Source organism: Phacochoerus africanus, chromosome X (assembly GCF_016906955.1).
Source record: "Phacochoerus africanus isolate WHEZ1 chromosome X, ROS_Pafr_v1, whole genome shotgun sequence".
NCBI lineage: Eukaryota > Metazoa > Chordata > Mammalia > Artiodactyla > Suidae > Phacochoerus > Phacochoerus africanus.
In genome coordinates this window covers 45,249,569-45,277,551 of record NC_062560.1, presented here as the reverse complement: position 1 = coordinate 45,277,551, position 27,983 = coordinate 45,249,569, and the positions used below count along the sequence as shown (strand labels likewise).

At 51.5% G+C, this 27,983-nt stretch overlaps 1 protein-coding gene across 3 annotated transcripts; it reads left to right on the top strand.

The window, feature by feature from the left end:
* Positions 1-27,983, top strand: OTUD5 (OTU deubiquitinase 5). 3 transcript variants are annotated; one of them, XM_047764130.1, is made up of 9 exons: positions 1-1,376; positions 10,713-10,803; positions 20,203-20,267; positions 20,353-20,509; positions 20,608-20,756; positions 24,549-24,752; positions 26,208-26,409; positions 26,498-26,611; positions 26,909-27,983. In XM_047764130.1, exons 1-9 carry the CDS (start codon positions 783-785, stop codon positions 27,031-27,033), a joined length of 1,701 nt encoding a protein of 566 aa, XP_047620086.1. In that variant the 5' UTR covers positions 1-782; the 3' UTR covers positions 27,034-27,983. The 3 variants fall into 3 exon arrangements, with proteins under 3 accessions (XP_047620086.1, XP_047620084.1, XP_047620083.1); XM_047764128.1 differs by having other exon boundaries at positions 2-1,376; positions 10,710-10,803; positions 26,912-27,983; XM_047764127.1 differs by having other exon boundaries at positions 2-1,376; positions 10,710-10,803.

Sequence of the window (27,983 nt, the reverse complement as noted above, 5' to 3'; positions counted from 1 at the left end):
AACCGGAACTGACGCTTCAGGGTATAGCTAAGCTCTGGGAGTGTTGATATTTTCCTGTCAGTCCGGCTGACTGCAGCCAAGTTGGAAGCCTGGAAGGGAGGCGATTTTAAAACTGTCGTGTGCGGGCCAGGCCACGCTGTCCAGTTGCAGTACCCCCGCTTGCGAGTCAGAGCCTCGGGGAGAGAAGAGCAGGACGGGGACGACGAGAGTAAAGGCAAGGAACGAGGGTGCCGACTTTGACTGAAATCTGAGACGGAGGGCAGGGGAGGGCGATTATTCGCTTCTGATTGGCCCGTGGGCATCACCGAGGACCCACGCAGCCGCTTCGATTGGTTGGTACCCGCAATTGTTGTGGCGGCGGCGAAGATTTTGCCCACGTACTTCCGAGCGAGAGGCGGGGCTGTGCCCCGGCGCGCCTGCGCAACGCCCCGGGCCCCACCCGGTAGTTCAAGAACCTGCGAGGGGGCGGGGCGAAGAGGTGCTTGTTTTGGTTCTGTTTCCTTTGAAGCCGAAGGCCGGAACGAGCGTAGCAATAATCTTGCTGGACTTGGGGAGAAGGCTACGACAAGCTCGCACCGGTGCCTTCATCTTGGACTTCACATCCGGGTTCTCCAACCGCGTGACCTGCGCGCCGCCGACGGTTCGAGAACCGGTGCCGCGATCTCTTTATCCGGGTCCCGGCGATCCCGTCGTGCTTCGCGCACCACTGTAGCCCCCTCATCCGGGTCCTCTCCCAGTGTGCCCCGCGCCGGGTTTGCTGGGGGGTACTCGGCAGTGCCGCCATGACTATTCTCCCCAAAAAGAAGCCGCCGCCTCCCGACGCCGACCCAGCCAACGAGCCGCCGCCGCCCGGGCCGCTGCCCCCGGCGCCGCGGCGCGGCGGGGGTGTAGGCGTGGGCGGCGGTGGCACGGGCGTGGGTGGTGGCGACCGCGACCGTGACTCGGGCGTCGTGGGGCCCCGTCCCCGAGCTTCGCCACCGCCTCAGGGCCCGCTCCCGGGGCCACCAGGTGCACTCCACCGCTGGGCGCTGGCCGTGCCGCCCGGCGCCGTGGCGGGACCCCGGCCGCAGCAGGCCTCTCCTCCTCCTTGCGGGGGTCCCGGGGGTCCCGGCGGCGGTCCTGGTGACGCGTTGGGTGCAGCGGCAGCGGGGGTGGGCGCGGCGGGCGTGGTGGTGGGTGTGGGCGGCACCGTGGGCGTGGGCGGCTGCTGCTCCGGGCCGGGCCACAGCAAGAGGCGGCGTCAAGCCCCCGGGGTTGGCGCGGTCGGCGGGGGCAGTCCTGAGCGCGAGGAGGTCGGCGCAGGTTACAACAGTGAGGACGAGTATGAAGCGGCTGCAGCGCGCATCGAGGCCATGGACCCCGCCACCGTTGAGCAGGTATGGGCAGGAAGCGGGGGTGACAGGTGAGTGGGTGTGGTGGATGGAATCCCCAGACAGGGTAAAGACCCAAGGAAGGCTGTTTTGAGATGGAGCCTGTGTCTTCTCTCTGAACCTGGCAGTCTTTTCTCTGGTGGTGGCGGGGGCGTGAGACGCTCTTCTCCCACCCTCACGCCCACCCCACCAAGGATTTGGGGTTAGAGGCCCCAGATAAGATGGAGGCTTTAAAGATGGGCTCTGTGGTCTTTTCTAGAACGCGTAGTTGTCATTCCAGGCCCTGGAATCTCATCGTTTAGGGCCAATAGGTAGGAACTCCCCAGGAGAGACAGGCAGGATGGAATGCCTCTGGAGAATGGAATCTCATGACTCTCCAAAGGATCTTGGTCTGTGTTCGGTGGCTTGAGGTTTCTTTTCCTCCGGGGTAAGAGTCTAAGATTCTCTCTCCGCAGAATATAAATAAGGGTTATTTGTGAAGTAAGTCTTGTGAGAAGGACCTTCCACTTCCACTTGTGAAGTAAGTCCTGTGAGTAGCTCGTTCCCCTTGGGAACACGGGTATGGTAGGATTCTGAGGGAGAATCTGACCTTCCTCCCAGGGGCCTGAGCTTCCCCGCAGGGAGGGGCTGGAGCTCCCCGCTTGGGCGTGAGGCTCCCCCTGCCCCCAACCAGGTAATCCTTTCTCACCAGGGAGAGGGAGGTGAGATCTTACCCAGTGGGGCCTGAGGCCTTCCCCCCCTTGGATAGAAGGGCCTGGGTGCTTTTTACAATCATAAGAAGCCCCGAGGCTAGGAAGTTTTCCTTACTTTCTGTGAGAAGTTTGTCAGGTGCTGGGGATGTGAGTCCCGAGGCCTCCCCTCGAGCACTGGATGTACTGAGTCTCTTCTTGAGCCAGCTGTGCTGCTTATTTCCAGGATCAGGGAAATATTCTGAGCTTCCTGAATTGCTTTTAGCAAGCTTTTTCCTTCCCAGAGACAGGGAAGGGGTTTGGGACATCCCCACTGCAAGCAAATTCTGCAGCCACATTCCTCTCCCCCTTGGCTCAGGTAAATCTCTCTGTGCTTCACAGGGGCCAGGGCCTTGTCTTGAGCCCCTGTCCTTGTTCCCTTTCCACCCATTACTACTACTCTAGGCAGGGTAAATCATCTGCCAGGATCAGGGTTAGGAGTTGTTTCTTCTCTCCCTGGTTGCAGTAAAGTGTGCCTTTTCTTCTCCACAGAAATAGGGAGTCCTGGGCACGGAGAAGTCATGTGCTGCCATGGTGACTAGTAGAAAGACACCTTCTTACCTCCCCTTTGCATCTCCTAGGCTAGAATTCCCTCCCTTGTGATTGTCCCCATAAGAACATGGAACTAAAAGCTCTGTGATGGCATGATATCTTTCCAATGACAGAGGAGAGGCTTCCTGTCCTCCCACATCTTGGGACAAAAGGAGGAAGAAGATGCTTTTTCTTGCCTTACCTGGTTCAGCATGGGGATGAAAAGAGAGGAGATTCTTTCTGCTGCCTCAGGCTTGATTCTGAACTGTCACTAGGGGCAGTTTGTAACCTGAAGGTCAATCAGATCCTTTGGGAAAGAGGGGCGTTGTTGAGAGGGAGCCCAGATGGTGAATCTGGTCCTTGTTGTGACTGCTCAGACTTCCCGTCTGTCCTGATGCTGTGACTGTATTTCTGTTGCCTTTAGGAGCCCTTTTGGCACCCTGGGGTCTCCGTACTAGGAAGGTGTTGTCAGGGGTTTCATTTCCCAGGTATGGCTGCCTTGCCAAGAGTCTCCCATATTAAGAAAAGGACTTGAAAGTATCCTGAGCTTAAGGGCCCCACGGAACATTTTGAGAAGGGGGCCTGCATGCCGAGGTGGTGGGAGAAGTTGGACCTGGCACTGTAGCCAGAGTGCTTGGATTCCCACTCTGGCTCTGCTGGGGCTTTGCTGGTTGAATCAGAATCATTCTGCCTGTGATCCCTGGGCCTCAGTTTCCTCATTGGTCAGTTAAGGAGTTGGCGAGGTATTCTTTAACTTTGGGATTTTTAGGGAACTCATGCCACAGCCCTTTGGGCCTGAAGGTGAGAGAAAACGGTAGGTGTCTTTCGAGGAAAAACCGGGTTCCTTCCTTCTCTCCCCTGCTCTTCTGTTCCCTCCCAGCCATGCAAGCATGGTGGTCAGAACAAGCGGCCTGGTCAGTGTGAGGCTTAAGGTTGATGGACAGTGGTTTTTGTGGCCATTTGTGCTGTGGTGAATAAACTTGGGGGTTGCCGGGGGTGGGGGTGGGGGCTTGTTGGATGGTGTAGAGGTAGCATTGTGTGTAGAAAAAGTTTAGGCTCTGGAGCTGCGCAGGTCTGAATTCAAACCCCAGTATCTGCTTAGCTGCCGAAAGTCCACCTATGCCCAGGGTTGTCGAATGTCTGAATACCTGACCTGGCCCACCTTGGACCTTGGCTGATTCTTCTCTTGCAGTGTCCCCAGGATTATCTGGGTTCTTCCTAGGAGCCTTTGCAGCAACTGATCTTTGTTGGCAAAAATCCTTCATTTGGCATCTGGGAACCCACTCTGGTGAGGAGGCAGAGTCTTGTAGCAGGAAGTGATCTCTGCCCAGGTGGCCTGGGTTTGTGTCCCGTACTTCTGGCCGTTCCCTTTTCTGGCCTTCAGCCTCTCCATCCATAAACTGGGTAGTGGCGAGGAGAGAGGTTGGACTTTACTGCTCTGAAGCTAGTTGTAAGCTTTGTAATTCCCTGCTCCCTACTCCCCTACCCACCCATGTTGAAAGTTTTGAATGGGGCCCCTTGGCTTGTAGGGGTATGCTCTGAGGTTTCAAGCAGTTAATAGCTTCCCTCTCCCCAGCCGGTGCTGTAGGCCATCATGTGTATTTTTTTTTAACAGTTTTATTAAGATATAACCCACACGTCACGTGATTCACCAGTTTATTTTTTTTTTACTTTTATTTTTTTTTTGTCTTTTTGCTGTTTCTTGGGCCGCTCCCGCGGCATATGGAGGTTCCCAGGCTAGGGGTCAAATCGGAGCCGTAGCCACTGGCCTACACCAGAGCCACAGCAATGCGGGATCCGAGCCGCGTCTGCAACCTACACCACAGCTCACGGCAACGCCGGATCGTTAACCCACTGAGCAAGGGCAGGGACCGAACCCGCAACCTCATGGTTCCTAGTCGGATTCGTTAACCACTGCGCCATGACGGGAACTCCCACCAGTTTAAAGTATACAATTCAGTGACTTTTAGTGTCTTTCCAGAGTCGTGCCTCCATCACCAGTCGGTCAACTTTAGGACATTTTCTTCACCTCAGAAACCCTGCATCATCATCATTCCCCATCCCCTCATTCCTTCTCAGTCCCTGGCAACTACTAATCTACTTTCATTTTGATTGGTTTGTCTTTTCTGGACATTTCATAGAAGTGGAATCATACAACATGCACTCCTTTGCAACTGGCTTCTTTCATTTAGCATAAAGTTTTGAAGGCTCATCCGTGTCGTAGCATGCCTCATTACTCCATTTGTTTTTGTTGCAGAATAACAGAATCTTCGTTTTTTAGCCTTCCTCTGGCCCAGTGGCCTGGCAGTAGGTTTGCAGCCTTGCTCTTTTCCAACTCCTCTGCCCTGGAGAGCTTGTGTTAGTCCTTAGAGAGCAGTGTATCTGTCTGGGTTTCTCACTGGATGGGTTGCCTATGTTTAGCCCATGGAGCATAGCCAGTGCTCCTGGGTGTTTGTGGGGACAGAGGGGTGGTCTTGGCACCAGGGTTGCTGGGACAGAGCTGTGAAGCCCAGAATACTAAACACCTCTTGGCCATGGGCTCTGGGAAGACATCTGTCCATGAGCTGCCACTGCTTCTGCCATCTTCCCCTGCTGCCTCCCTTCTACAGTGGCAGCTCATTCATCGATAGGGTCATCAGCTTCCCAGGCTGGGAGGCTGGATTCCTGGCCCCTGCAGCCCTAATTCGAACCCTTTCCCTGGGGGATGCAAGCAAGGTGGATTCTGCAGGATGAGCGCCATGCCACTTTGCCTCACAGCTCACAACAAGGAGTGCTGGAAGGGAGTTATATTTGTTTTCTGTGGCTGGTGTGACAAAATACCATGAACTGGGTAAATAAAACAACAGAAGTTTATTTTCTCACAGTTCTGGAGGCCAGAAGTCCAAAATCAGTTTCACTGGGCCCTGATTGAGGGGTCAGCAGGGTCACACTCCCTCCAGAGGCTCTAGGGGAAAATCCAGTCCTCTTCCAGCTTCTGGTGGCTTCTGGCATTCTTGTTTTTGTTGTTGTTGTTGTTTGCCTTTTTTTTTTTTTTTTTTTAAGGGCCGTACCTGCAACATTCGGATGGATGTTCCCAGGCCTAGGGGTCCAGTCAGAGCTACAGCTGCCAGCCTACAGCTGCCAGCCTACGGCCACAGCAACACTGGATCCTTAACCCACTGAGCGAGGCCAGGGATCAAACCGGCAACCTGATGGTTCTTAGTGGGATTCATTTCTGCTGTGCCACCACGGGGAACTCCTGGGCGTTCTTTGGTTTTTGACCACATCACTCTGACCTCTGTCTCCTCTGTGAATGGGTGGTTTCCTCTTCAGTCAGTATCAGATCTGCTGCTGCTGCTGTAAGGACACATGTGATTGCATTTAGGTCCTACTCTGATACTCCAAGATAAGCTCCACATCTCACAATCCTTAACCACATTTGTAAAGACCCATTTTCCTTATAAAGTAACATTTACAGGTTCCAGGGATTCGGGCCTGATGTCTTTGGGTGGTCGTTATTCAGCCTACTACAGGGGTGTTCATGTGTCCCTACCAGGGCAAGGAAGGGAACTCATTAGGTACTCGCCTCCTGGGCATAGTCCTGTAATATTTGAGTCTGTGCAGTATCCCTGTTGTTGGGAGGCTTGTTATCCTATTTCACAGACTGGAAAACCGTGCCTTGGCAGTTTATCACATGGCTCCTGATTGGTGGAGTTGGATTGGAACCCAAGTCAGGTGGGTCCCACAGCCTGCTTCAACTGCTCTTGTGCCTTCGGACCAGTAGGTCGCAGTCTTGCACCTGGGATCTCCTGGTGTCAGAGAGCTTTGCCTGCCCTTTGTGGAGGCTCAGAGATGTGGAGGGAATTGCCCACAGGCTTAGGAGTGAGCTTGTAAGATCAGGGTCTGGACTTGACTTTCTTAGGCTAGAGCATTTATGTAGCTTAAACTCATCTATAGCTGGGCCGGCTTCCACCTCTCACTCCTGCCAGCCCTTCCTTCCTGGGCCATTTTCCTAAACAACTCCCAAGTTGGCACTTTCCTTGGAGGCTCCTATCCAGCCGGGGAACGGAAAAGACTGCTATGAGCTCTTGGGACTCTGTAAGCTCTTTTTGGAGCCCGGGACCATGACCTCCCTGTTTTCTCTCCACAAAGAGAGGGAGAGAAGGGGTTTCAGCCAGAACTCAAGCTCTAACGGCTGCCAATGCCAAAGCCAGTGGGTGGCTAGTGGTCTGTCCTCCAGATCCAGGCCCGAATGCCAGTCTGGCTGCCACAGGATCAAAGCCTTGCTTGTGCAAGGGGTATGCTCAGGCCTTCTTCATTTTAAAGAACAAACCAGGATTTTCCCAAGATGGACTGCCAGAGACATCCCCATGCTGTGACTCATGAGGCATCTCTTGTTGCCGCTACATGAGGCTTTGCTGGTGCCCATATCCCAGTTCCTTTTTGCCTTTGTAAAATGAAGACAATGCTCCCTGCCACCTGAGCTGTGGTAAGGACAGTAAAATGAGGTCACCTTTTGCATCTGGCACCTGGCATGGGCTGGCATTCGGCTAATATGGACTCATCTTTTCTCATGGTCTTGCCCTGCTTACTTGCCTACTCCTTTCCAGGACTTTAGCTCTGCTGAACTCATTGCTGGGCCTCTGGCATGCCTGGAGTGGCAGAAGTGATTTCTTATCCCATTAATAAGCATTTCTGGAGATCTTTCTGTTTCATCCTTTTCTTAGGCGGCACCTCCTCTCAGGTGCCAGCCTTAATGATGGGCCAGGTCCCTTCCTGTTTCACAGCACCCCTGTGTTCACCTCTTTCAAAGCCCTGCTTATACTCGTGTGTGGTCTTTGGCTGATCCCTCTAGCAGGTCATGAATTTTTTCGGGGTTGAGACCAAACCTGATTCCTTTTCCTATCCTCTTGGCCAGCTTAGGGTCTGCTTAGTAGCTGCCTGGTAAACCTTCATTGCATGAGTAAGTAAGAGCCCCTCTCATCCTCTTTGATCCCCTTTCCCCTATCTCTTTGCCCCCTGTACTTGAGGGCAGGAGATGGCTGTGTGCCTTGCTGTTTTAGAACTTCTCTCCAGTCTGGGGCTGTAGTCATAATTGCAGCTTCTCTGCCAGAAACCCCTAGCTAAGGCAGGTGCCATCGCCCTAGGAGATGGCTGACCCTGCGGGCAGAGATGGGGAACTGGGTGCATTGTGCCAGTCCAGTGTGATACCCTGTGGGGCAGGAAGGGCACCTGGACTCCTGGAATTTTGTACGCAAGAGTTTGTGCTGCCCATGGAAGCCCATTAAGGGCTTCTGGGTGCCTTTGTCATCTCTGAAAAGCCAGCCACACCTTCCTAGGGGGTGGGCCCTGATGGTGGGGCTACTGGGTATTCCCTTGTCACTCCTTCTTCATCCCCCTTCTATACAGCCACTCACCAGGGACTTTTTTCTTTCTTCTTTTTTTTTTTTTTTTTTTGGTCTTTTTGCCATTTCTTGGGCCGGTACCGCGGCATATGGAGGTTCCCAGGCTAGGCGTCAAATCGGAGCTGTAGCCGCCAGCCTACGCCAGAGCCACAGCAATGCGGGATCCGAGCCGCGTCTGCAACCTACACCCCAGCTCATGGCAACGCCGGATGGTTAACCCACTGAGCAAGGCCAGGGATCGAACCCGCAACCTCATGGTTCCTAGTCGGATTTGTTAACCACTGCGCCACGACGGGAACTACATCTTTCTTTCTTTTTTTTTTTTTTGCTTCTTTTTTAGGGCTGCACCTGCAGCGTGTGGATGTTCCCAGGCTAGGGGTTGAATTGGAGCCATAGCCACAGGCCTACGCCACAGCCACAGCCACATGGGATCCAAGCAGTATCTACGGCCTACATCACAGGTCACGGCAATGCCGGATCCTCAACCCACTGAGCGAGGTCAGGGATCGAGCCTGTGTCCTCATGGATACTAGTCAGATTTGTTTCTACTGCACCACAACAGGAACTTCTCTTTTTTGGGGTGGGGGCTGCACATGTAGTATATGGAAGCTCCCAGGCTAGGGGTGGAATCAGAGCTATAGCTCCTGGCCTATGCCACAGCAACCTGGGATCCGAGCTGAGTCTGCAGCCTACATCACAGCTCATGGCAATGCCGGTTGAGCCCTCATCCTCATGGGTACTAATTGGGTTCCTTACCACTAAGCCACAGTGGGTACTCCTTCACCTGGGACTTTCTGAGGGCCTCTCCATTGTACATCATCATCTCTTTCCGTGCTGGTCTGGCCCCTTTGGCTGTTACTGGTGACCATCTCATCAGTGCATGGTATGTTGTTAGAAAGCCTTTTCAAGTCCTGAATCTCCTCAGAGCCTCCTGACAGCTCTGTCAGGCAGATCCCTTGTTTGATAGGAAACTGGGGCTTAGAGAGTTCAGGTAGCTTACATGAACTCATGCAGCAAGCGAGTGACAAAGCTGGAATTAGATCTCAGAGCTTTTAGCCTCTAAACCTTGTTCTTCCTGCTTTGCCAGGAATTTCTGTCACCAGAGCTGGATGAAAATGGCCTGCAGAGAGGTGATCAGCATTAGGCCAGATCCTATAAATCCCTGGGCTGGGTGATGTCTCCAAGGAGCAGCCTTGGCATTTCTGGTTCTTAGGCCTGACGCAGGCTCAGGCTGGCTTCTTCGGGTGGCCAGCAGATGGCGCAATGAGGCTGCTCAAGGTCTGCTGCTGCTGCTGCTGGTTTGTTTTGTTTTGAGGGGGAAAAAATATATGTTAAGTGACATGTGGACTTTTTAATAGACTCTATTTTTTCAGAGCAGTTTTAGATGCACAGCAAAATTGTTGACCAGAAGGTACAGGGAATTCCCATATACCCCTTGCCCCTACGCATGCAGAGCCTCCGCCATTATCAGTGTCTCCTAGCAGAGAGGTACATTTTTTACAATCGGTGGACCTGCATGGACACATCGTAATTACCCAAAGTCCATAGTTTACATTAGGCTTCACTCTTAGTGTTGTACATTGTGTGGGTTTGGGTACATGTGTAAGGACCTGTAATCACCATTATAGTATGCGGCATGGTTTCACTGCTCTAAACATCCTGTATGTCCCACCGCTTCATCTCTGCATTATTTAAAACAAAAAAAATCTGAAAATACACATTTGTACAGGTTCACTTAACCCAAACCTCTAGGGCCAGAGGTACTTTGGAATTTAGAAAACGTCCAGAACTTAGGCGAGTCACCTGGTGTGTATACTGCGTATCACGCAACATCTCCCGTGGGCTCTGTACTAGCACTTCATGGTCAAACACCTGATTGTTCCTACGTAGAAATGTTTGGATATTCACCTCCAAGTGGAATAAATAGGTTCTTGTCAGTGCAGGTCAGGCTGTAAGGCGAAATGAGTTCGAGAAAGCCTTGGTTTTAAAAGCTTTGGGAATTTTGGATAACGTATCGCCTGTCTCTTATAAAGGGGGTGGTGAGGTACAGTTACCTGTAATAACACCGAGGGATAACGCTTTGTTGTATGGTCTTCTCAGCGTTACGCGCATGTATGTTTGTATACATATGCATATACTTAGAAGTGTTAAATGTGTTCTGTCACAAGCGAGGTCACACTTTGCATGTATTTTGCTTTATGCACTATATCTTGGAATTCTCTGGCAGTAGGTGGAGCTCAGGATCTAGGCTCTTGTCAGTCATTCCCTCGGGAACATCTGCTCTAGCCTAAGTGACTCGAGGGTCCCCAGGTGAAACGCCTTGAGGTAGAGACAGGTGTTTTCCTCTGGCACTTGCTGGGTCTGGGCCTCTGGCTGCCTGGGAGAAGGCCCAACACTAGATTCCCAGCATGGTCAGCAGCGGGGCCGGAATGCAGGTGGGGTTCTGCTCTCAGGGCAGGTGAGGCCCCTCTGGGAGCAAGCCTTCTGTTTACGCAGCAGCTGATTCCCCAAAAGAAAGGACCTCCTCCTGCTCCACATGCACAGAGGGGTGAAGCAGGGTTGAGCACTGGGCCCTGCCCATTGTCCCTTCAGCCAATTAGCTGGACCCCTTGGGAGCTCAAGGGCAGAGCCCTTGGATGAGGGTTCAGGCCTTGCCTGTTGTTGACCCCACCCCCACCCCCACCTCTTCCCTCCAGCAGGAGCACTGGTTCGAAAAGGCCCTGCGAGACAAGAAGGGCTTCATCATCAAGCAGATGAAGGAGGACGGCGCCTGTCTCTTCCGGGCTGTAGGTGAGTCTCTGCCTCAGCTTTCAAAGGCCTAGGGCTGTCCCTGAGCTGTTTTCCCGGTTGTCAGAAGTAACCCCTGTGGCAGGATTTGGGTAGAGTTCACTGGTCTTTTAGGGACTCCAAGCCCCAGCCTCAAGTTTTAGTATCTGGCCTTAAGCCCTCGGTCATGAGGCATATGGTGGTGTGAAAGTGATAATAATAGCAATAATAGTGATAAAGAAAATAACAATCCTTAGGGACACAGATTTCTCTGTCAGACATTGTCGGGAACTCTTTTGTGTGTGTGTGTTTGCCTTTTCTAGGGCCGCTCCCGTGGTATATGGAGGTTCCCAGGCTAGGAGTCCAATCGGAGCTGCAGCCATCACCCTACACCACAGCCACAGCAACACCAGATCCGAGCCGAGTCTGCAACCTACACCACAGCTCCCGGCAACGCTGGATCTTTAACCCACTGAGCAAGGCCAGGGATCGAACCCACAACCTCATGGTTCCTAGTCGATTCGTTAACTACTGAGCTACAACGGAATGCCAGGGATTATTAAGATTACTACTTCCAGTTGTCAGATAAGAAAAGCAACTCAGATAAGGAGTGTCTTAGCTAGGGTCAGAGAGTATATTGTCCAGTTGGGAGTCAAAGTCTGGGTTAGGTTAGGCCTGTGCTCTTAACCACAACATACTGCTGTCACCCTGGGATAGCAGAAATTTTCTTTCTTTTTTTTTTTTTTTTTTTTTTGCTTTTTAGGGCTGCTCCCGCGGCATATGGAGGTTCCCAAGCTAGGGGGTCTAATAGGAGCTGTAGCCGCTGGCCCACGCCACGGACAAAGCAACGCAGGATCTGAGCCGCGTCTGCAACCTACACCACAGCTCACGGCAACGCTGGATCGTTAACCCACTAAGCGAGGCCAGGGATCGAACCCACAACCTCATGGTTCCTAGTAGGATTCGTTTCTACTGCGCCACGACAGGAACTCCAGACATTTTCTTAAACTTACATAAAAGTAGAGAATAGTGAACCCTTGTGTACCTATCATTCATTTTCAAAATAATTGTTAATGTATTGCCAGCCTTATTTCATCACTAAGCCACCCACTCTTTTTCACTCTCCTGAAACAAGAGTACTTTTAAAGTAAAACCTCAGCATTGGATCATCTCATTAGCAAGTATTTCTCTGTGTTTCTCTGACAGATGAAGAACTTTCTTTCCAAAGTGCTATTACCATACCTAACAAAATGAGTAACTCCTTAATACCATCTACTGTCCAGTCTGAGCTAGATATCTGAAGCTCCTCTGGCTCTGACTCTATGACTCAGGAGTTCCCTTGTGGCATAGCAAGTTAAGGATCCAGTGTGGTCACTGCAGCAGCTTGGGGTCACCGCTGTGGCAAGGGTTTGATCCCTGGCCTGGGAATTTTCACATGCAGTGGGCATAGCCCAAAGAGAAATTGAATCTGTGACTCAGCAGGCAATTGTGAGGACCCGTGCTGGTGTACAAGGGAAGCTGGGAGTGTGATCTGATCCTCCCTTTGGAGCTCTGATCTCTCCCAAGGAAAAGTGCTCTCCAGTAGGAACTTTGAGCTGGGAGTCAGAAACCCCTTCTAGTTCTGACCCTAACTTGGAACTTCCACTTTCCCATCCGTGAAATGGTGTTGATTCTGAAGCGCTCATCAAATCCCTTCTGGGTCTGCCATTCTCTCAGTCTGTAGGTACCCTTCACATCTGTTGGTGGGCCGGACTGACTCAGGCTCCAATTCTGGCTGTACCACTGATTCTTGGTGTGCCCTTAGGCAGGCACCTCTTTTCTTCCTAAACCCGTTTTCTTGTCTGTACCATGAAGCTAAAAGACCCATTGTGTTACAATGGTTAAATGAGATAACTTTAATAAATCCCTTGAGTGCCTGACTTGTTGTAGGCCCTCGTGGAACAATAGCATTGGTAAAGCCTGAATGTTATCCTTTTTTTTTTTTTTTGCTTTAGTAGGACCACACCCAGCACATGGAGGTTCCCAGGCTAGGGATCTAATGGGAGCTACAGCTGCCCGCCTACACCACAGCTCATGGCAACGCCGGATCCTTAACCCGCTGAGCAAGATCAGGGATCGAACCTGCAACCTTGTGGTTCCTAGTCGGATTTGTTTCCACTGCACCATGACGGGAACTCCATGAATGTTATTCTTAGTGATGCTTCAGAGCCACAGATGTTTGAGTGGGTGAATAAAAGTAAGAGGGGTGGGTCGTTGCCAAGCAGATGTTCAGGCAATGAATGGACTCTGCTGGGCTGGGGAAATCCCAACCTTCCTGTCCCTGTGACTCAAGTCCACATTCCCCCTGGGATGTTTCCTAGAGAAAGCTAAGTTTGGGGGCATCTTGGACCAAAGGAAGGCCAAGAAAGAATAGGTGGGGGCCTGTTAGGTGTTAGGCCCTATGCTGGAACCTTAGGCTGGATGTGGGGTAAGCAGGGCTGCTGGTGGAGTGAAGGTCAGAAAATAGAGCTGAACATCTGGGTCTTGATTGGTCTTGAAGGCAAACCTTGGGGCTGGTGAGACCCTGGCTTGGCAGTAGCCCAAGAAAGACCAAAATGTATATGTGCGTTCATCTAGCTGTTCTCCCCGAACGCTTCTGACCCTCCCCCTCATCGTGGCCTTCCAGTAAGGGGACTCAGCTTACAGGAAGAACTGACCATGACAGGTTGAAGGCCTTTCCCTATCAGCACTAGGGCTACACATTTCCCCTGACTGGGCTGCCCTTGGCTTTTCTTCGTAAAACCTCAGAAGCCCCATGGCCTCTCCCCCAGAAGTACATGGCCCCTGGGTCTCTAGGCCTCATCTGGAGGTTTCCCTGGGGCAGATTACGCAGGACGTGTGCCTGGGAAAGGGACTTTATCCTCAAGTTCCCTGCTGCCCCTCTGCTTCCAGCCTTTTCTTGGATAGGGACAGGTAGTAGTTGCCCTAGGCTCTGGTGAGAAGGCCTCCAGGTTCTAATTTCCTGCCACACATTGAATGGTAGAAGGACCACGTAAGGAAGAGTTGGAATTGGCGGGGGGTGGGGGGTGCAAGCATAGAGAACGCTCGCTCTGTTCTTTGACTCTGCTGATTGCTAGGCATTCCACAAGGTGCTTCAGGTTCACCTGCAAAATTGGGATCATTATCCCATAAGACAGATGAAAAGAATGAGGCTCAGGCAAGGGAAATGACATGCTCAAGGTCGTTAGTGGCAGAAACGGCATGGGAACCCAGAGATTTCCAGAGAACACCTTGCTATTGCCCCAGGAAAGCCCTAGCTTCTTAGCGTAGCTATCAACTGGCTGGGTGACCTCGGCTGTGTTTCTCGATTTCTCTGGGCCTTGCTTCTTCCAAGTAGAAGCCTGTGGCTCTCTTAAGAATACTGAGGCAGGTGAGTTTCTACCCTCTGTTTTGCTTCTGAGGTCTGGGTGTCCCCAGTGCAAACCCATATCTACTCCTTGGGCCCATTTCTCTCTTCCACCATCCCCTATTGGGGACTTGTGAGCATCAGTACAGGCTCGGGTGGAGTGGAAGTGGGAGCCTGGGTCCCAGAGGTATCCTGTGGTGCACCCTGCCCCTGCTATGCTCAGATAACCTCCTCCTGGAAACGTGAGTCTGCATCTCTCCTCCCTCCCTCTCCTCATATGGCTTTGACTCAGCAAAAACCTCTGGCCCTGGCTCTGGCCTTGGCTTTGGCCTCTGTGGGCAAAGTGGAGGCCACATGTATCTATCTGCATGGGCCATGGGGATGCAGCTGGAGCTGTGCATGTTACAGTGATGGGACCCAGAAACATTAGCCAGACCCACTGCTCTGGGCCTTTTGATCTTGAAACATGGACTGTCAATATTGGAGAAATGTATCTTAGATCAATTTTGATTATTTTGTTGTCTTTTTAGGGCCACACCGGCAGCATATGGAGGTTACCAGGCTAGGGGTTAAAGTGGAGCTGTAGCTTCCGGTTTATGCCACAGCCATAGCAATGCGGGATCTGAGCTGCATCTGCAACCCACACCACAGCTCATGGCAATGCTGGATCCTCAACCCACTGAGAGAGACCAGTGATCGTACCCGCAACCTCATGGTTCCTAGTCGGATCAGATTCATTTCTGCTGCACACCATGGGAATTACAGTGGGAATTCTTGGGTAGAGGAGCAGGCATCTCAGAGACCAGGCTATTGAGAGGACTGAGTTCTGCTGTCTCACTGGTGGAGGGTGTGTCAGTTGGGATAGTTGGAGCCACAGGCCCATTATGCACCACAGCTGCTTGATAGGCAGGTGAGGCCTTTTTCTTGGTTCATTTCCTTAGTGGGGCCAAGTTCCCACTGGGCCAGGAGAGATGTGGGGAACAGATCAGGTCCTGTCTCCCTCTATTGCTTTGTGTACACGTTTGTGTGGTTTGTTTTTAGATGCTCGGCAAACACCAGGCTTCCTTTTTTGTCCTTAGCGGAACTCGCTGTGGCTCTTTTAGCAGGCGGGCAGGCAGCAGCCTGGCAGGGCGGCAAGTCCCAGGTGCCTCTAAAACAAATGGTAGGGCCTGTACTTAAACTCTAGACAGTCTAGGCTCTTCTGTCTTGCTCATCCAGGTAATTCCTCAGCAAATAGTGACTACATTTTAGAGAACCCGAGGAGGGAGGATTACAGAGGTTTGAGGGACCATCCCCCAAGCAGCAGGGAAGGGAGGTTGAGGCAAGTTTGTTAGAGCTGTTGGCTATTCCCCCACCACCACCACCATCCCATGGCAAAGGCTTGGAAGGAGGTGTCGGGGGCCGGCGGGCAGTCCTCAGCTCGTACAGCCTTGCATCTTACCCAGTCTTCAGTCTTTCCTGGTTGGTGTCAAGGGCATCTGCTTGGATTTATTTTTATTTTTGTTTTTTTTGGTTTTGGCTATGCCTGCGACATGCAGAAGTTCTCAAGCCAGGGATTGAATCTGCACCACAGCAGTGACCCGAGCTGGATCCTTAACCCATTGAGCACAAGGGAACTCTGGCATCTACTTATTGAATACAGTGGTTCCCTGTAGTTGTGAGGGTTGTTGTTGTGTGGGTATTTGGCCCCGGAAACATCTTTGGCAGGATCTACCAGTTGTGTGTGTGCACAGAGTGCATTTCTTTTATTTATTTATTTATTTTTGTCTTTGCCTTTTCTAGGGCCGCTCCCTTGGCATATGGAGGTTCCCAGGCTAGGGGTGGAATCAGAGTCACAGCCACTGGCCTACGCCAGAGCCACAGCAATGTGGAATTCAAGCCGCATCTGTGACCTACACCACAGCTCACGGCAATGCCAGATCCTCAGCTCACTGAGCAGGGCCAGGGATTGAACCCACAACCTCATGGTTCCTATCGAATTTGTTAACCACTGCGCAACGATGGGAACTCCTCTTTTTTTTTTTTTTTTTAAATGGCTGCACTCATAGCACATGGAAGTTCCTGGGCCAAGGATTGAATCTGAGCACTGCAGCAACCTATGCCAGAGTTGTGGCAACACCGGAGCTTTTAACCCACTGCTCTGGGCCTAGGATCGAACCTGCGCCTCTGCAGCGACCTGAGCTGCTGCAGCCAGAATCTTAGCCCACTGCTGCTGTTTCTGTATGCTCAGAGAAAGGGTAGAAGTAGAGTGTGGCGAGGGAAAGCTCATGCTGACTTCTGTGGCCCTAGCAAGGGGTACAGCCCCTGATATCTGTAATCTCTGCCCACTGTAGGCCTTTCCAGGTTTCCAACTGATTCCTGGTTGTGCTGGTGGAGAAACTGAGGCAGGCAGGGTCAGGCCTGGCCCAGGAAGTCAGGTGGCTAAGGTGATAGCTGGATTGGGGTATTGTCAATGTCACGTTAGGGCATCAGGGTTTAAAGTTACCAGTTATCCTTGAAAGCCTGGCCTCTCCTTATCCTTCCAAATGTTGATCTTGGGCCAGCTCTGGCACATTTCCATAACTCAGTGTCCCTCTTGTGTAAAGTGGGGTTTTGGGGGTGAGGATGGAATGCATTGGAAAAGGTCTTGGTGGGACCAGTGGTAGTATTGTACGGAGGATTTCTGAGCCCTACTTGGGTTAGGGACAGAGGTGAGGTGGTAGGGGACCCCCTTCCAGCTGGACTCTAGGAGGGGAGAGCAGGTGCAGATTGCCCACAAGTGCAGTGTCAGCAAGAGGAGGAGTTTCGGTTTCTATCAAAACAAGTGCTCTGAATTCCCCTGCCTCCGCAGGACCATTGGGCCCTTTCCCCCCACCCTGGCCTCCGCAGGGAAGTCCAGCTCAGCCCCTAGTCCCATGTGCCAGCCTCTCAGGAGAAAGAGAGCTTGCTGGAGGACAGAGGTGGGGCTGGCAAAGTAAGACAAGCCTCTCCTCAGTGAGGACTTCCTGTGTGCTTAGCCCTGTCCTGGGTGCTTTTCTGGCCTTATGTCATTGTGAAGATCCTACTACTCTCCCTAGTTGGCAAGGTATTGTTGCCTTGTTTCCTTGGTTCAGAAATGCACCTTTTCTTCCACATTGATGATTCCAAAACTAGGGTACCTCTTTTTTTTTTTTTTTAAGTCTTTTTAGGGCTGCACCCAAGGCATACGGAGGTTCTCAGGCTAGGGGTCTAATCAGAGCTGTAGCCGCCAGCCTAACACCACAGCTGCAGCAACGCAGGATCTGAGCTGTGTCTGCGACCTACACCATAGCTCCCGGCAACGCCGGGTCCTTAACCCACTGAGTGAGGCCAGGGGTCAAACCTGCAACCTCATGGATGCCAGTCAGATTGTTTCCTCTGAGCCAGGACGGGAACTCCTAGGGTACCTCTTATAACCAGTGAGGTTGGTGCCCCCTCCCAGAAGCTGTGATTAAGTACATGTACTTTACCACCTGTCAGTGCGTCTTAGAACTGAGGAGAGAAGGTGGTATTTTATATTTTATAGGTAAGTAGAGAAGGTCACATGTGCCTTGTCCACACTTGAACCTGTTTTGGGAGACCTATGTTATTGATTTGATGTTAATTTGGTGGCTCTTGGGTGTGTGTCTGTTGACATATAGAAGTTCCCCTGCTAGGGATTGAATCCAAGCTGCAGCTGTGACCTATGCCACCGCTGCAACGATGCCAGATCCTTAACCCACTGTGCTACAGTGGAGCTCTGGAGCCCCACCTCCTGAACACAGTAGGCCTCAGGTGTTTAGCAGGCCCTCCCCTGTTGTCTTTAACAGCCAGTGAGAGGAAGAGGAGTTACTCTCTCCCTTTATGGATGAGGACATCGTGGCCCTGAGAGGTTAAAGGCTTTGTCCAGTGCCACATAGCTAGGAAGCAGAGTCTGCCCATCAGGCGAAGGGGTCAATGACAGGGAAATGGGGGGATCCTCATGGGAAGGTTCTCCTCCAAGTCCCTTCCTTGTCTCCTAGTCTCCCCGAATCTGGCATCTAGCTCGGGTAGATCCACTTGCCAGGCCGGGAAATGCCTGTTGACCCTTCCCCTAGGAGCATCTCAGCCACCTCCCTGAGCCTGGTAGACCAACCCCTATTTAACCCCTTCACGCTCATCTCAGTTCCTGTTTACTGCAGCTGCCAACAGCACTGCCTCTTCGGCACCCCCAAGTTTATTCTACAGAAATAGCTCTTCAAGCAGCTCTGCAGCCACAGCGGGTTCTGTGGTCCTGGCTTCTAAGAAAGGCAGCAGTAGGGGGCCCCCGGCCTGTGCACAGGGCACGTGACTTGCTGGAAGTGCCACGGTGGGGGGGTGGGGGGGGAGAGTGTAGCCACAGAACCCACATCCTTGTTTACATCGGTGAAGGGGCTACCCCTTCCCGCCTTTACAACCCCCACTCCCCGTCACCCTCATGTCTCTGCACCTCCAGGAGGACGTGAGACAAGCACGGGCCCCATTTTCTATCTCAGAGCGGCCTTTTTCACCTTATCTCACCGAGCCCTCCAGGGAGGGCAGGGGAGGGCATCGAAGGCGTGCTTCTGGTGATTCTTACGGAGGTAGACTGGCTGTCAAAGAAGAGCTCTCTGCGCTGGGAGATCCCATCAGAGCCATAGGTCTCCGGGGAGACAAAGGGCAATTCTTTCTTTGTCTTAGCCGGTGGACATGAGGTGTGCCTCATCTTCAAGCCCACGTTAATTTCTCAGGGAGAAGACTACCCAGCTCCCCGCTAACCTACCCATGTACTCAGCAGACTGTTCTCAATTTCTTGCCCTGCATCAGGCTCTGAGCTGGGGGTGGTCCTGGATGTGACCCACCTTCTATCCTTCTCAGTGGGAGCCTAGTGTGATCAGGCAGAGGAAGTCCGGACACACCTTTGATAAATCTGGTGATAGAGATGCCCTTGAGGACAGGGAACTGTTTAAGAGTATGTTGGTGTTTGACAGGTAGGCAGCCAAAGAGGATGGAAAGAACCTCTTGAAAAGAGGGAACGATATATATGCGGACGTCATCATCAAGCAAGGCAGAGGGGATCCTAGTTCCTTCTTCCCTTTTTTTTTTTTCCTTTTTGTGGCTGTGCCCACAGCATACCAAGTTCCCTGGCCAAGGATTGAACCCAGGCCATGGCCAAGCCGCTGCAGTGACAACACCAGATCCTTAATCTGCTGAGTCACAGGAGAACCCCTGCCCTTCCTGAATTAAGCTTAAGTGAGGTGTATATGTTGTCTCTTAGTGTTCTTGTAAACTACATGCTGCTTGTGGATGGGGCGGGATTTTGCTCGCCTCTGTCACCTTCACAGTACCCCACTTCAGGAAAGGGAGCTCCGAGCGACTGCTCTGTTCCAAACCCAGTGTTAGTCACGTCACACCTGTTATCTCATTAATCCCACAAGAGGCCTTCTGGGAAGTTCCCCAGCTTGATCCCATTTTACACATGAGGCCTATGAAGCTCAGAACACTTGGGTCACTTTCCTCGGGTCCTTTTGCTCACCTGTACCTAGCAGAACTGGGCTTAGACCCCAGTTTTTCTTCCTTTTTTTTTTTTTTTTCCCTTTCCTTTGCATTTTTTTTTTAAACTTCATAAAGGCCATGCTGACTCCTGAGAGTCAGGAAAACTGAATTCTAGAGGTGAATTTGTCCCAAACTGCCTTCTCTGTGACCTTCAAGCCGCAAACTCCCTGAGCCTCAGTTTCCTCATGGGAAGAGTGAGGAGGGACGTGTACGTGTGGAATTGATGGTGCTTAAGGCCACTTACAGGATTTAAAATATTTGCTCACAAAATCATCTGCCCAAAAGGCCTGTGGTTGTGTCCCTCTCACCCGTAAGCTTACTCTTAAAGACCGTACCTGCCTGCCTGCCTCTTTTTTCATGACCCTATTCTAGCCTATGAGGCCAAGAATTCTCCATGCCTTAGGGTAGGAAAGGGAGCTTCCCTGGCCCCCAGCCCTCCTTTGAGGTCTGCCACTCAAACTGTTCTTGCGTGGCCATGCTGACCCCAGCCTCTCCTTTTGTCCCCACAGCTGACCAAGTGTATGGAGACCAGGACATGCATGAGGTTGTGCGAAAGCACTGCATGGACTATCTGGTGAGACCTTGCAGGCCTTGGGGCGGGTACAAAGCGGCTGGATCCCTTCTGCACATAGACCTTGACCCTCTGATTTATCCTGCAGATGAAGAATGCCGACTATTTCTCCAACTATGTCACAGAAGACTTCACTACCTACATCAACCGGAAGCGGAAAAACAACTGCCATGGCAACCACATTGAGATGCAGGCCATGGCAGAGATGTACAACCGGCCCGTGGAGGTGTATCAGTACAGCACAGGTACTTCTGTGGTGGGTAGGCGAGCGACTGGTCACGCCTGGTCTGAGCCTGCCCCACCCAGCCCACTGTGGATGCTCCCTCCTTCTCTTTCTTTGCAGAACCCATCAACACATTCCATGGGATCCATCAAAATGAGGATGAACCCATCCGTGTCAGCTACCATCGGAATATCCACTACAATTCAGTGGTGAATCCTAACAAGGCCACCATTGGTGTGGGGCTGGGCCTGCCATCATTCAAACCGGGGGTAAGCAGATGTCCGTGCCCAGAATGGATGCTGGATATGGAGGCCAGAAACCTCTGTCGGGGTCACTGTTTTGCTCCTAGCCCACAATTTTAAATGTCCTGTTCCCTCTCTGAGTCGTTCCAAAGGTTTCGCCTCTACAAAATTAGAGTGTTACCCAAGGTGATCTCTCAGGGCTCCATTCTCTGGTCTCAGTTTGCCTGTCTGAGCGGACTCACCCATCTTTTACCTGTTGAGGATTGGTATTGTGGAATGGGGGGTCATACTTGGGAAGTGTGAGCCAAGGCTTGATTGGGTGTCTTGGCACCCACATGGATCCTCCTCCGAACCTCAGCAGGTACAGACAGCTGTGGTCCCAGAGACTTGGAGTGTAGGATGGGCCCCACCACTTACTGGCTGTGGGACCTAGGGCAGAATGTATGAGTAATCTGGCTGGCAGCTTGGCCAATGCGGAAAGTGTCTAATGCTGGGCCTGGTGCCTAGTAGGTGCTCAGAAGGTGGCAGTGCATTTTCCCAGCACACACTGACAGATTCTCATTCTCTGTATCATAAACAGTTGTTTGCTGGGGATTTTGATACCTTCTGTGCACATTTTACTTCCTACAAACGGAAAGTGCTCCTGCCTCATAAAATGAGGCACCATTTAGGGAAACAACACCCTAAACACCACCAACATAGAGGTTTTATGATTTTTTTTTTTTGGTAAACTTTTAATTCAGAACACTTTGAGATTTATGTAATTACTGTGATTGGAGCATTCCCACATACCCCACTGTGATTAATATATATTTGTCACAGCTAATGAACCAATATTGCTGTATTAACTAAAGACCATACTTTATTCAGAGTACCTCAGTTTTCCCCCTAATGATCTTACCTGTTCCAGGATCCTATCCAGGATACCATGTTACATTTAGTGATCATGTCGTCTTTGGCTCCTCTTGGCTGGGACCGTTTCTCTAAATTTCCTTGGTTTTGATCTGTTTACAGACTCTAGAGTTTTACCTTTTCTAGAAGGTCATACAATTGGTATCACACAGTATGTATTTTTTTCAGTGGTTTCTTTGAAGTAACGCTGTATGTTTTAAGATTCATCCATGCCTTTTTGTGGTTTGGTCACTTGTGAAAAATGTGAATGCCCTACGTCTTTTTTAATAGACTTAATTGTTTAGAATAGTTTTAGATTTACAGAAAAATTGAGAAGATAGTGCAGAGGTCCCATGTACCCTCCTCCTCCTTGCACACAGTTTTGCTATTACTTAATTTATCAGATGACTGGTGCATTTGTTACAGTTATGTGGACCAGTAGTGATACATTATTATTAACTAAAGTCATCGTGTCTCCTTGGGCTCCCCTGTCTGTGATGGTTTCTCACACTTTCTTTGTTTTTTGGTGGCCCCGACAGTTTGGAGGAGTACTGGTCTAGGTATATTGTAGGATGTTTCTCTTTGGGAATTTGATGTTTTTCTCAGGAGGAGACTGGGTTTATGGCTTTGGGGCGGATGGTCACGGTGGTGAATGAAGCACTATGCTCATTCCCATCGTATCAACAGTATATACTGTGACTGTGATTTATAACTGTTGATGTTGACCTTGATCACCTGACAGAAAGTATTGTCTGTCAAGTTTTCGCCACTGTACAATTACTTCCCCCCCACCCCCACCCCCCTTTTCCATGTGGTAGGAAGGAAGTCATTATGTCCAGCCCACACTTAAGACTTGGGGGTTATGCTCTATCTCCTTGAGGACGGAATATCTACGTAAATTATTTGGACCTTGTCTGCAAGGGAGATTTGCCTCTTAGCCTCCATTTATTAATTTATTCAGTCATTTATATTAACATGGGCTGATGGGTATTTGTTTTATACCTTTTGCACTTTGGGTTACAATCCAATTCTCTTTTCATTTGGTGCTCAAAATTATTCCAGTTTTGGCTATTGGGAACTCTTTTGGTTGGTTCCTGCATCTCTTTGACATACTCCATCATTGTGGCGGTGTTTTGGGGGGGTGTTTCTTGGGTTTTTTTGTTTGGTTTTTGTCGTGAATACTTAATTTTTGGTACTGGAAGGTGCTCCAGGTTCATCTTGTATATTTCCTGCCCCAGTCCTAGAACTAGCCATTTCTCCAAGGAGCCCTATTCTTTTGTTGGAGAATGCTATTAGAAATCAAGATCTGGGTGCTGAGTGTGCTCCTTGCTACTGGGGTATCCTTGCTTCTAGGCCCTTTCAGCTGACAGCAAGGAGGTATGTGTGTGTATACTAACCTGTGTGTTAATATACATACCTAGAAATACTTCTGTATGTGACCATCTGTATCTACATGAAGCTTCCGTTCTTACCGTCTTCAACTAATAGGTAGCTCATCTTTTTTTTTTTTTAAGGGCTGCTCCCATGGCATAAGGAGGTTCCCAGGCTAGGGGTGGAATCAGAGCTATAGCCGCCGGCCTACACCACGGCCACAGCAACGCCAGATCCGAGCCACGTCTGCAACCCACACCACAGCTCATGGCAATGCCAGATCGTTAATCCGCTGAGCGAGGCCAGGGATGGAACCCACAACCTCATGGTTCCTAGTCGGATTCAGTTCTGCTGTGCCACGACGGGAACGCCACCTCACCGTTTTAATTTGCAATTCCTAATTACAAATGGTGTTGAGCATCTTTCCACGTGCTTATTTGCCAGCTGTGTATCTTTTTAAAAATTTTTCTTGGTCTTTTTAGGGCTGCACATGCGGCGCATAGAAGTTCTCAGGCTGGGGGTCGAATCAGAGTGGTAGCTGCTGGCCTACACCACAGCCACAGCAACACTAGAACCAAGCCACATCTGAGACCTATGCCACAGCTCATGGCAATGCCAGATCCTTAACCCACTGAGCGAGGCCAGGGATCGAACCCGAATCCTCATGGATACTAATCAGATTCGTTTCCTCTGAGCCATGATGGGAACTCCCTGTATATCTTTTTTGATGAAGTTGTGTGTTTTGCCCGTTTTTTAATTGGCTTATTGTAACAGTTTTACGTACTTTTTTGGACTGTTATCCACAGGTAAAAAAATTACATCTTACATCTTTAATTAGTGCACACACACATTGGTGTGTATATATGCATTCAAATATGTTTCACTGAACACTGTGAACCAGCTATGATGGAAAAAATAAAAATCATTATATAAAAAAATTTAAGAAGTTTCACTGAATGATACTTACATTTATTCCCTGTGATATACACTGATACTGTTCATTATTTCATTTTTAAAAAAACCCTATTTTGTCTCACAGCCTGACAAAGGGCATTCTCGTACAGTGTCGCACAACTCATAGCACCCCCACACCATGTTGACACGGTCCTCTTGTCCACTTAAGTGCCCCAATACTCCCTCCACCCTGTGCATGTGCTGCTAACTTCTCAGGTGATCTTTTCTCCTTGGTCCCATCCGGGTATAGGTGAGGAAGGCCTCAGCAAGTGAGTCGTCGCTGGGTGAGACTTCTTTTAATTTTGTCCTTGGCTGGAGGGCACCTGACTGCCCCAGACTTAGTCCTTCAGTTGAGGTGTCTTCTCGGGGTTAAGACCAGGGCTTCTAAGTGTAGGCGTATGGAATGACAAGTCCCACATCCCAAGCCTGCCTTCCCTCAGTCCTTGATCAATAGCCAGCCTTCCCAGGGGGGTGCTTAGTAAGAATACCTACTTTCTTGTCGCCAATCTTCTGGGCCTGTGGGCCCACCTCCCTTAGCCAGGCCTGGCTCTTGGCTGGCGTTCCGAGTGTCATTGCACATCCCTGTTCCTCCCCTCCTTGCAGTTTGCAGAGCAGTCCCTGATGAAGAATGCCATAAAGACGTCGGAGGAGTCCTGGATTGAACAGCAGATGCTGGAAGACAAGAAGCGGGCCACAGACTGGGAGGCCACAAACGAGGCCATTGAGGAGCAGGTGGCTCGGGAGTCCTACCTGCAGTGGCTACGGGATCAAGAGAAACAGGCCCGCCAAGTCCGTGGCCCCAGCCAGGTCGGTCCTGGGCTGTGTGACTGATCCAGCTAAGGAACGTGTTCACTTCCTATGTTTTGCCCCCAACCAGGCAGAAAAAAATTAGGTAGTTTTGACATCTAGGAAAGAGGAAGCTCCCAGCCCTATCCGTACCTCACCTTGGCCTTGGTCTTGGTGTTGCGCCTTAGAGCTCTCAGCATTTGTGCAGAGCAAGCTCTTTAAAGGAGGGAGGGGAGGGCAGCCACTGGTCACAACATGCAGGCCTCGTAGGTAGTTTTAGAGGGTCAAGCTTTCGCTAAATGTTACTGTGTGCCAGGCTCTGTGCCAAGGATGTAAAATCGGTCCTGCCCACTCCACCCTCAGCGATCTCCTCTGCAGAGGGAGACAGCGTGCATCAGTGGGGCCCCTGACCCTGGCTGGGAGGCCAGTGAAGGTGGCGGGCTCTGGTTGTCATCCCACAGAAAGGTTGAATTTTTGAGGCAGGAAGTGAAGCCAGGCATATGAGCAGTTGAGGCATCACAAGTTAAGAGCGACTAGATGTTGGCAAGAGCCGAGTGATTCGTTGAACAAATACTTACTGCAGGGTCGTGCCAGGCATTGTTCTCTGTGTACAGGGGTACATCGGTGAGGCAGGCCGTCGCAGCTCCCTGTCCTTGGGGGTGCTTACATTTATGCAGGGTGGAACAAAATGATAAACATAATGAATACATGAGTCGTGAGGTATTATGGATGAAAGACATAGAGCCTGGTTGGGAAGGGGGAGGAGTAGGGCTGAGTGGAGCGGGGAGTTCACAGTATTCAATAGCATGTCACGGCCTCGGAGCAAGTGAGATTTGAGCAAAAGTTGCCGAGGTGAGGGGATTAGTTCCTATGTCAGAGAAGGCAGAGGGCCAGCGGAAGCAAAGGCCCTGAGGTAAGCGCACACGTGGTGTGAGTCAGAAGCAGCCCGGAGACCATTGTGGCTGGACAGGATGTAGTAGTAGGTGGAGCCGGGAAGGTGGCGGGCCAGATCGGAAGGGGCTTGTGGGCTCTGGTGAGGACTCTGGCTTTTATTCGGAATGCGGCAGAAGCCATGAGAGGGTTGTGAGCAGAGGAAGAATGGGATCTGACTTAGGATCCCTCTTACCGCTGAGTGCAGGATGGAGTCTAGGGAGCAAGGTTGGAAGCCTGGGACCAGCAAGGAGAAGGCTCTTTACAGTAGTGCTGGGGGCTGCTGAAGGGGCTGGATTCTGGATCTGTTTCGAAGGTGGCAGTAACAGGTTTCCTGTCAGATTGGCTTTTAAGGGTGTGAGGTGGGGGGGCGCTGAAAGAGTTTTACCTTCATCCCATGGTCCATTTTTGTGACCAGGTTTAGTGAGGGTGGCCTATGTGGAAGCTGTATCATAGCCAGGATTCTGGGAGGGAGCAAGCCTTTTGGGGATGGAGCAGAGGAGGGTCGTGACTGTGTCCTTACTTCCTCTTCCGTCCCCACCGCAGCCCCGGAAAGCCAGCGCCACATGCAGTTCTGCCACAGCAGCAGCCTCCAGTGGTCTGGAGGAGTGGACCAGCCGGTCCCCGCGGCAGCGGAGTTCAGCCTCGTCACCCGAGCACCCTGAGCTACATGCTGAGCTGGGCATCAAGCCCCCTTCCCCAGGCACTGTCTTAGCTCTTGCCAAACCTCCTTCGCCCTGTGCACCAGGTTAGTGGCTTGCTCACAGGTAGCATGCAGGGGTTAGGAGGGCCTGCCTAGGTCATGGGCCCTGCCTCTGATTGTCTGTCTGCCCCAGGTACAAGCAGCCAGTTCTCGTCAGGGGCCGACCGGGCTACTTCCCCCCTCGTGTCCCTCTACCCTGCTCTGGAATGCCGGGCCCTCATTCAGCAGATGTCCCCCTCTGCCTTTGGTAAGCCTCCTCTGCCTAGGGCCCAGGGGCCAGCCGGGGAGAGAGGGAAGCATCAGCAAGTCCTGAAAGGGGGCTTCTGGAGCCTCTGGCCATCTTCCAGGAAAGGAGAATTTTTCAGGCTCAAGGGGCTGTCCCACAGGGGACGTGAGGGGGATTTGCAGGCCCAGAGGAGCCCTCTACTTAGACAAAAGAGTGATGGGGGCCTGAAGGGGAGCTCTCCAGAGTCAGGAATTGGCAGAGCAAGGAGAAGGCAGGCTTCAAGCGCTCTGTCATCCTTTTTCCCTTCCTTTTGCCCAGCAGGTCTGAACGACTGGGATGATGATGAGATCCTAGCATCGGTGCTGGCAGTGTCCCAACAGGAATACCTAGACAGTATGAAGAAAAACAAAGTGCACAGAGACCCACCCCCAGACAAGAGTTGATGGAGACCCAGAGACTGGAGACCATCTCCCAACCCCCACCACTCTTGCCCTCCAGTGCCACCCCACCTTCTTTGGCTTTCTTCCCTCTTGCCTCTTCCTTCTTCCCTCTCTCCCCTCCTCTCGCTCCTCCCCACTTCCCTCTGGCTGGCCCACCCCCACGCGCCCTCTCATCGCTGCCACCACCATCATCACCTGTCTCCTCGCCAGCTGATGTGCCCTGTTGCCCCCTGCACAGCACCATCCCTGCATTCCACAGGGGACTTGGGCAAGGGTGCTGAAGGTAGGCGAGAGGCACAGAGACAAACCAACTGGCAGCCAGGCAGCCCCTGAAGAGAGACATTCAGACAGAGGAAAGTCTCCCTGTCCCCCATTCCTTCCAAGATCAGAAATTTATCACCCCACCTCCACAATGATGCCAGGGAGGTGGGAGGAAGAAGTGGGAAATACCCTTCCCAGTACCCCCAAGAATGTCTGAGCCTTCAATGTTGAATTTTTTTCTTTATTAAAATGTACTTTTATCTTATAAAATCAACCAATCAAAAAGTGATGTAGACAACAGCATTGGCTCTGTGAAGGTGGCATCTCTCTGGTTTGGGGGCAGGCAGGCCACGGGGCACAAAGATGTGGTTGCTGCCCCTGGCCTCCAGCTCTGTGGAGGCGGGCAGGGTCTAGAGTGTGAGTCAGGCTGAGGTAGGAGGGCAGGGGGAGCAGGTGTCAAGTGGGCTTTGGACAATGAGACTCTGACCTCGCTGCATTCCTTACGCTTCCACCTCCGCCACCCATCTTTGGAATCTCGGGGTGGGGCACCTTTGAGGATCATGGCCGCCACCCAGGATTTGAGTGTGGGGAGTGGGAGCAGCATCGGCAGATGGGGCACCCATGCCCTGCAGGTGTCAACAAGATCCGCCATCTGTAATGTCCTTGGCACAATAAAACCAAATGTCAGTTTC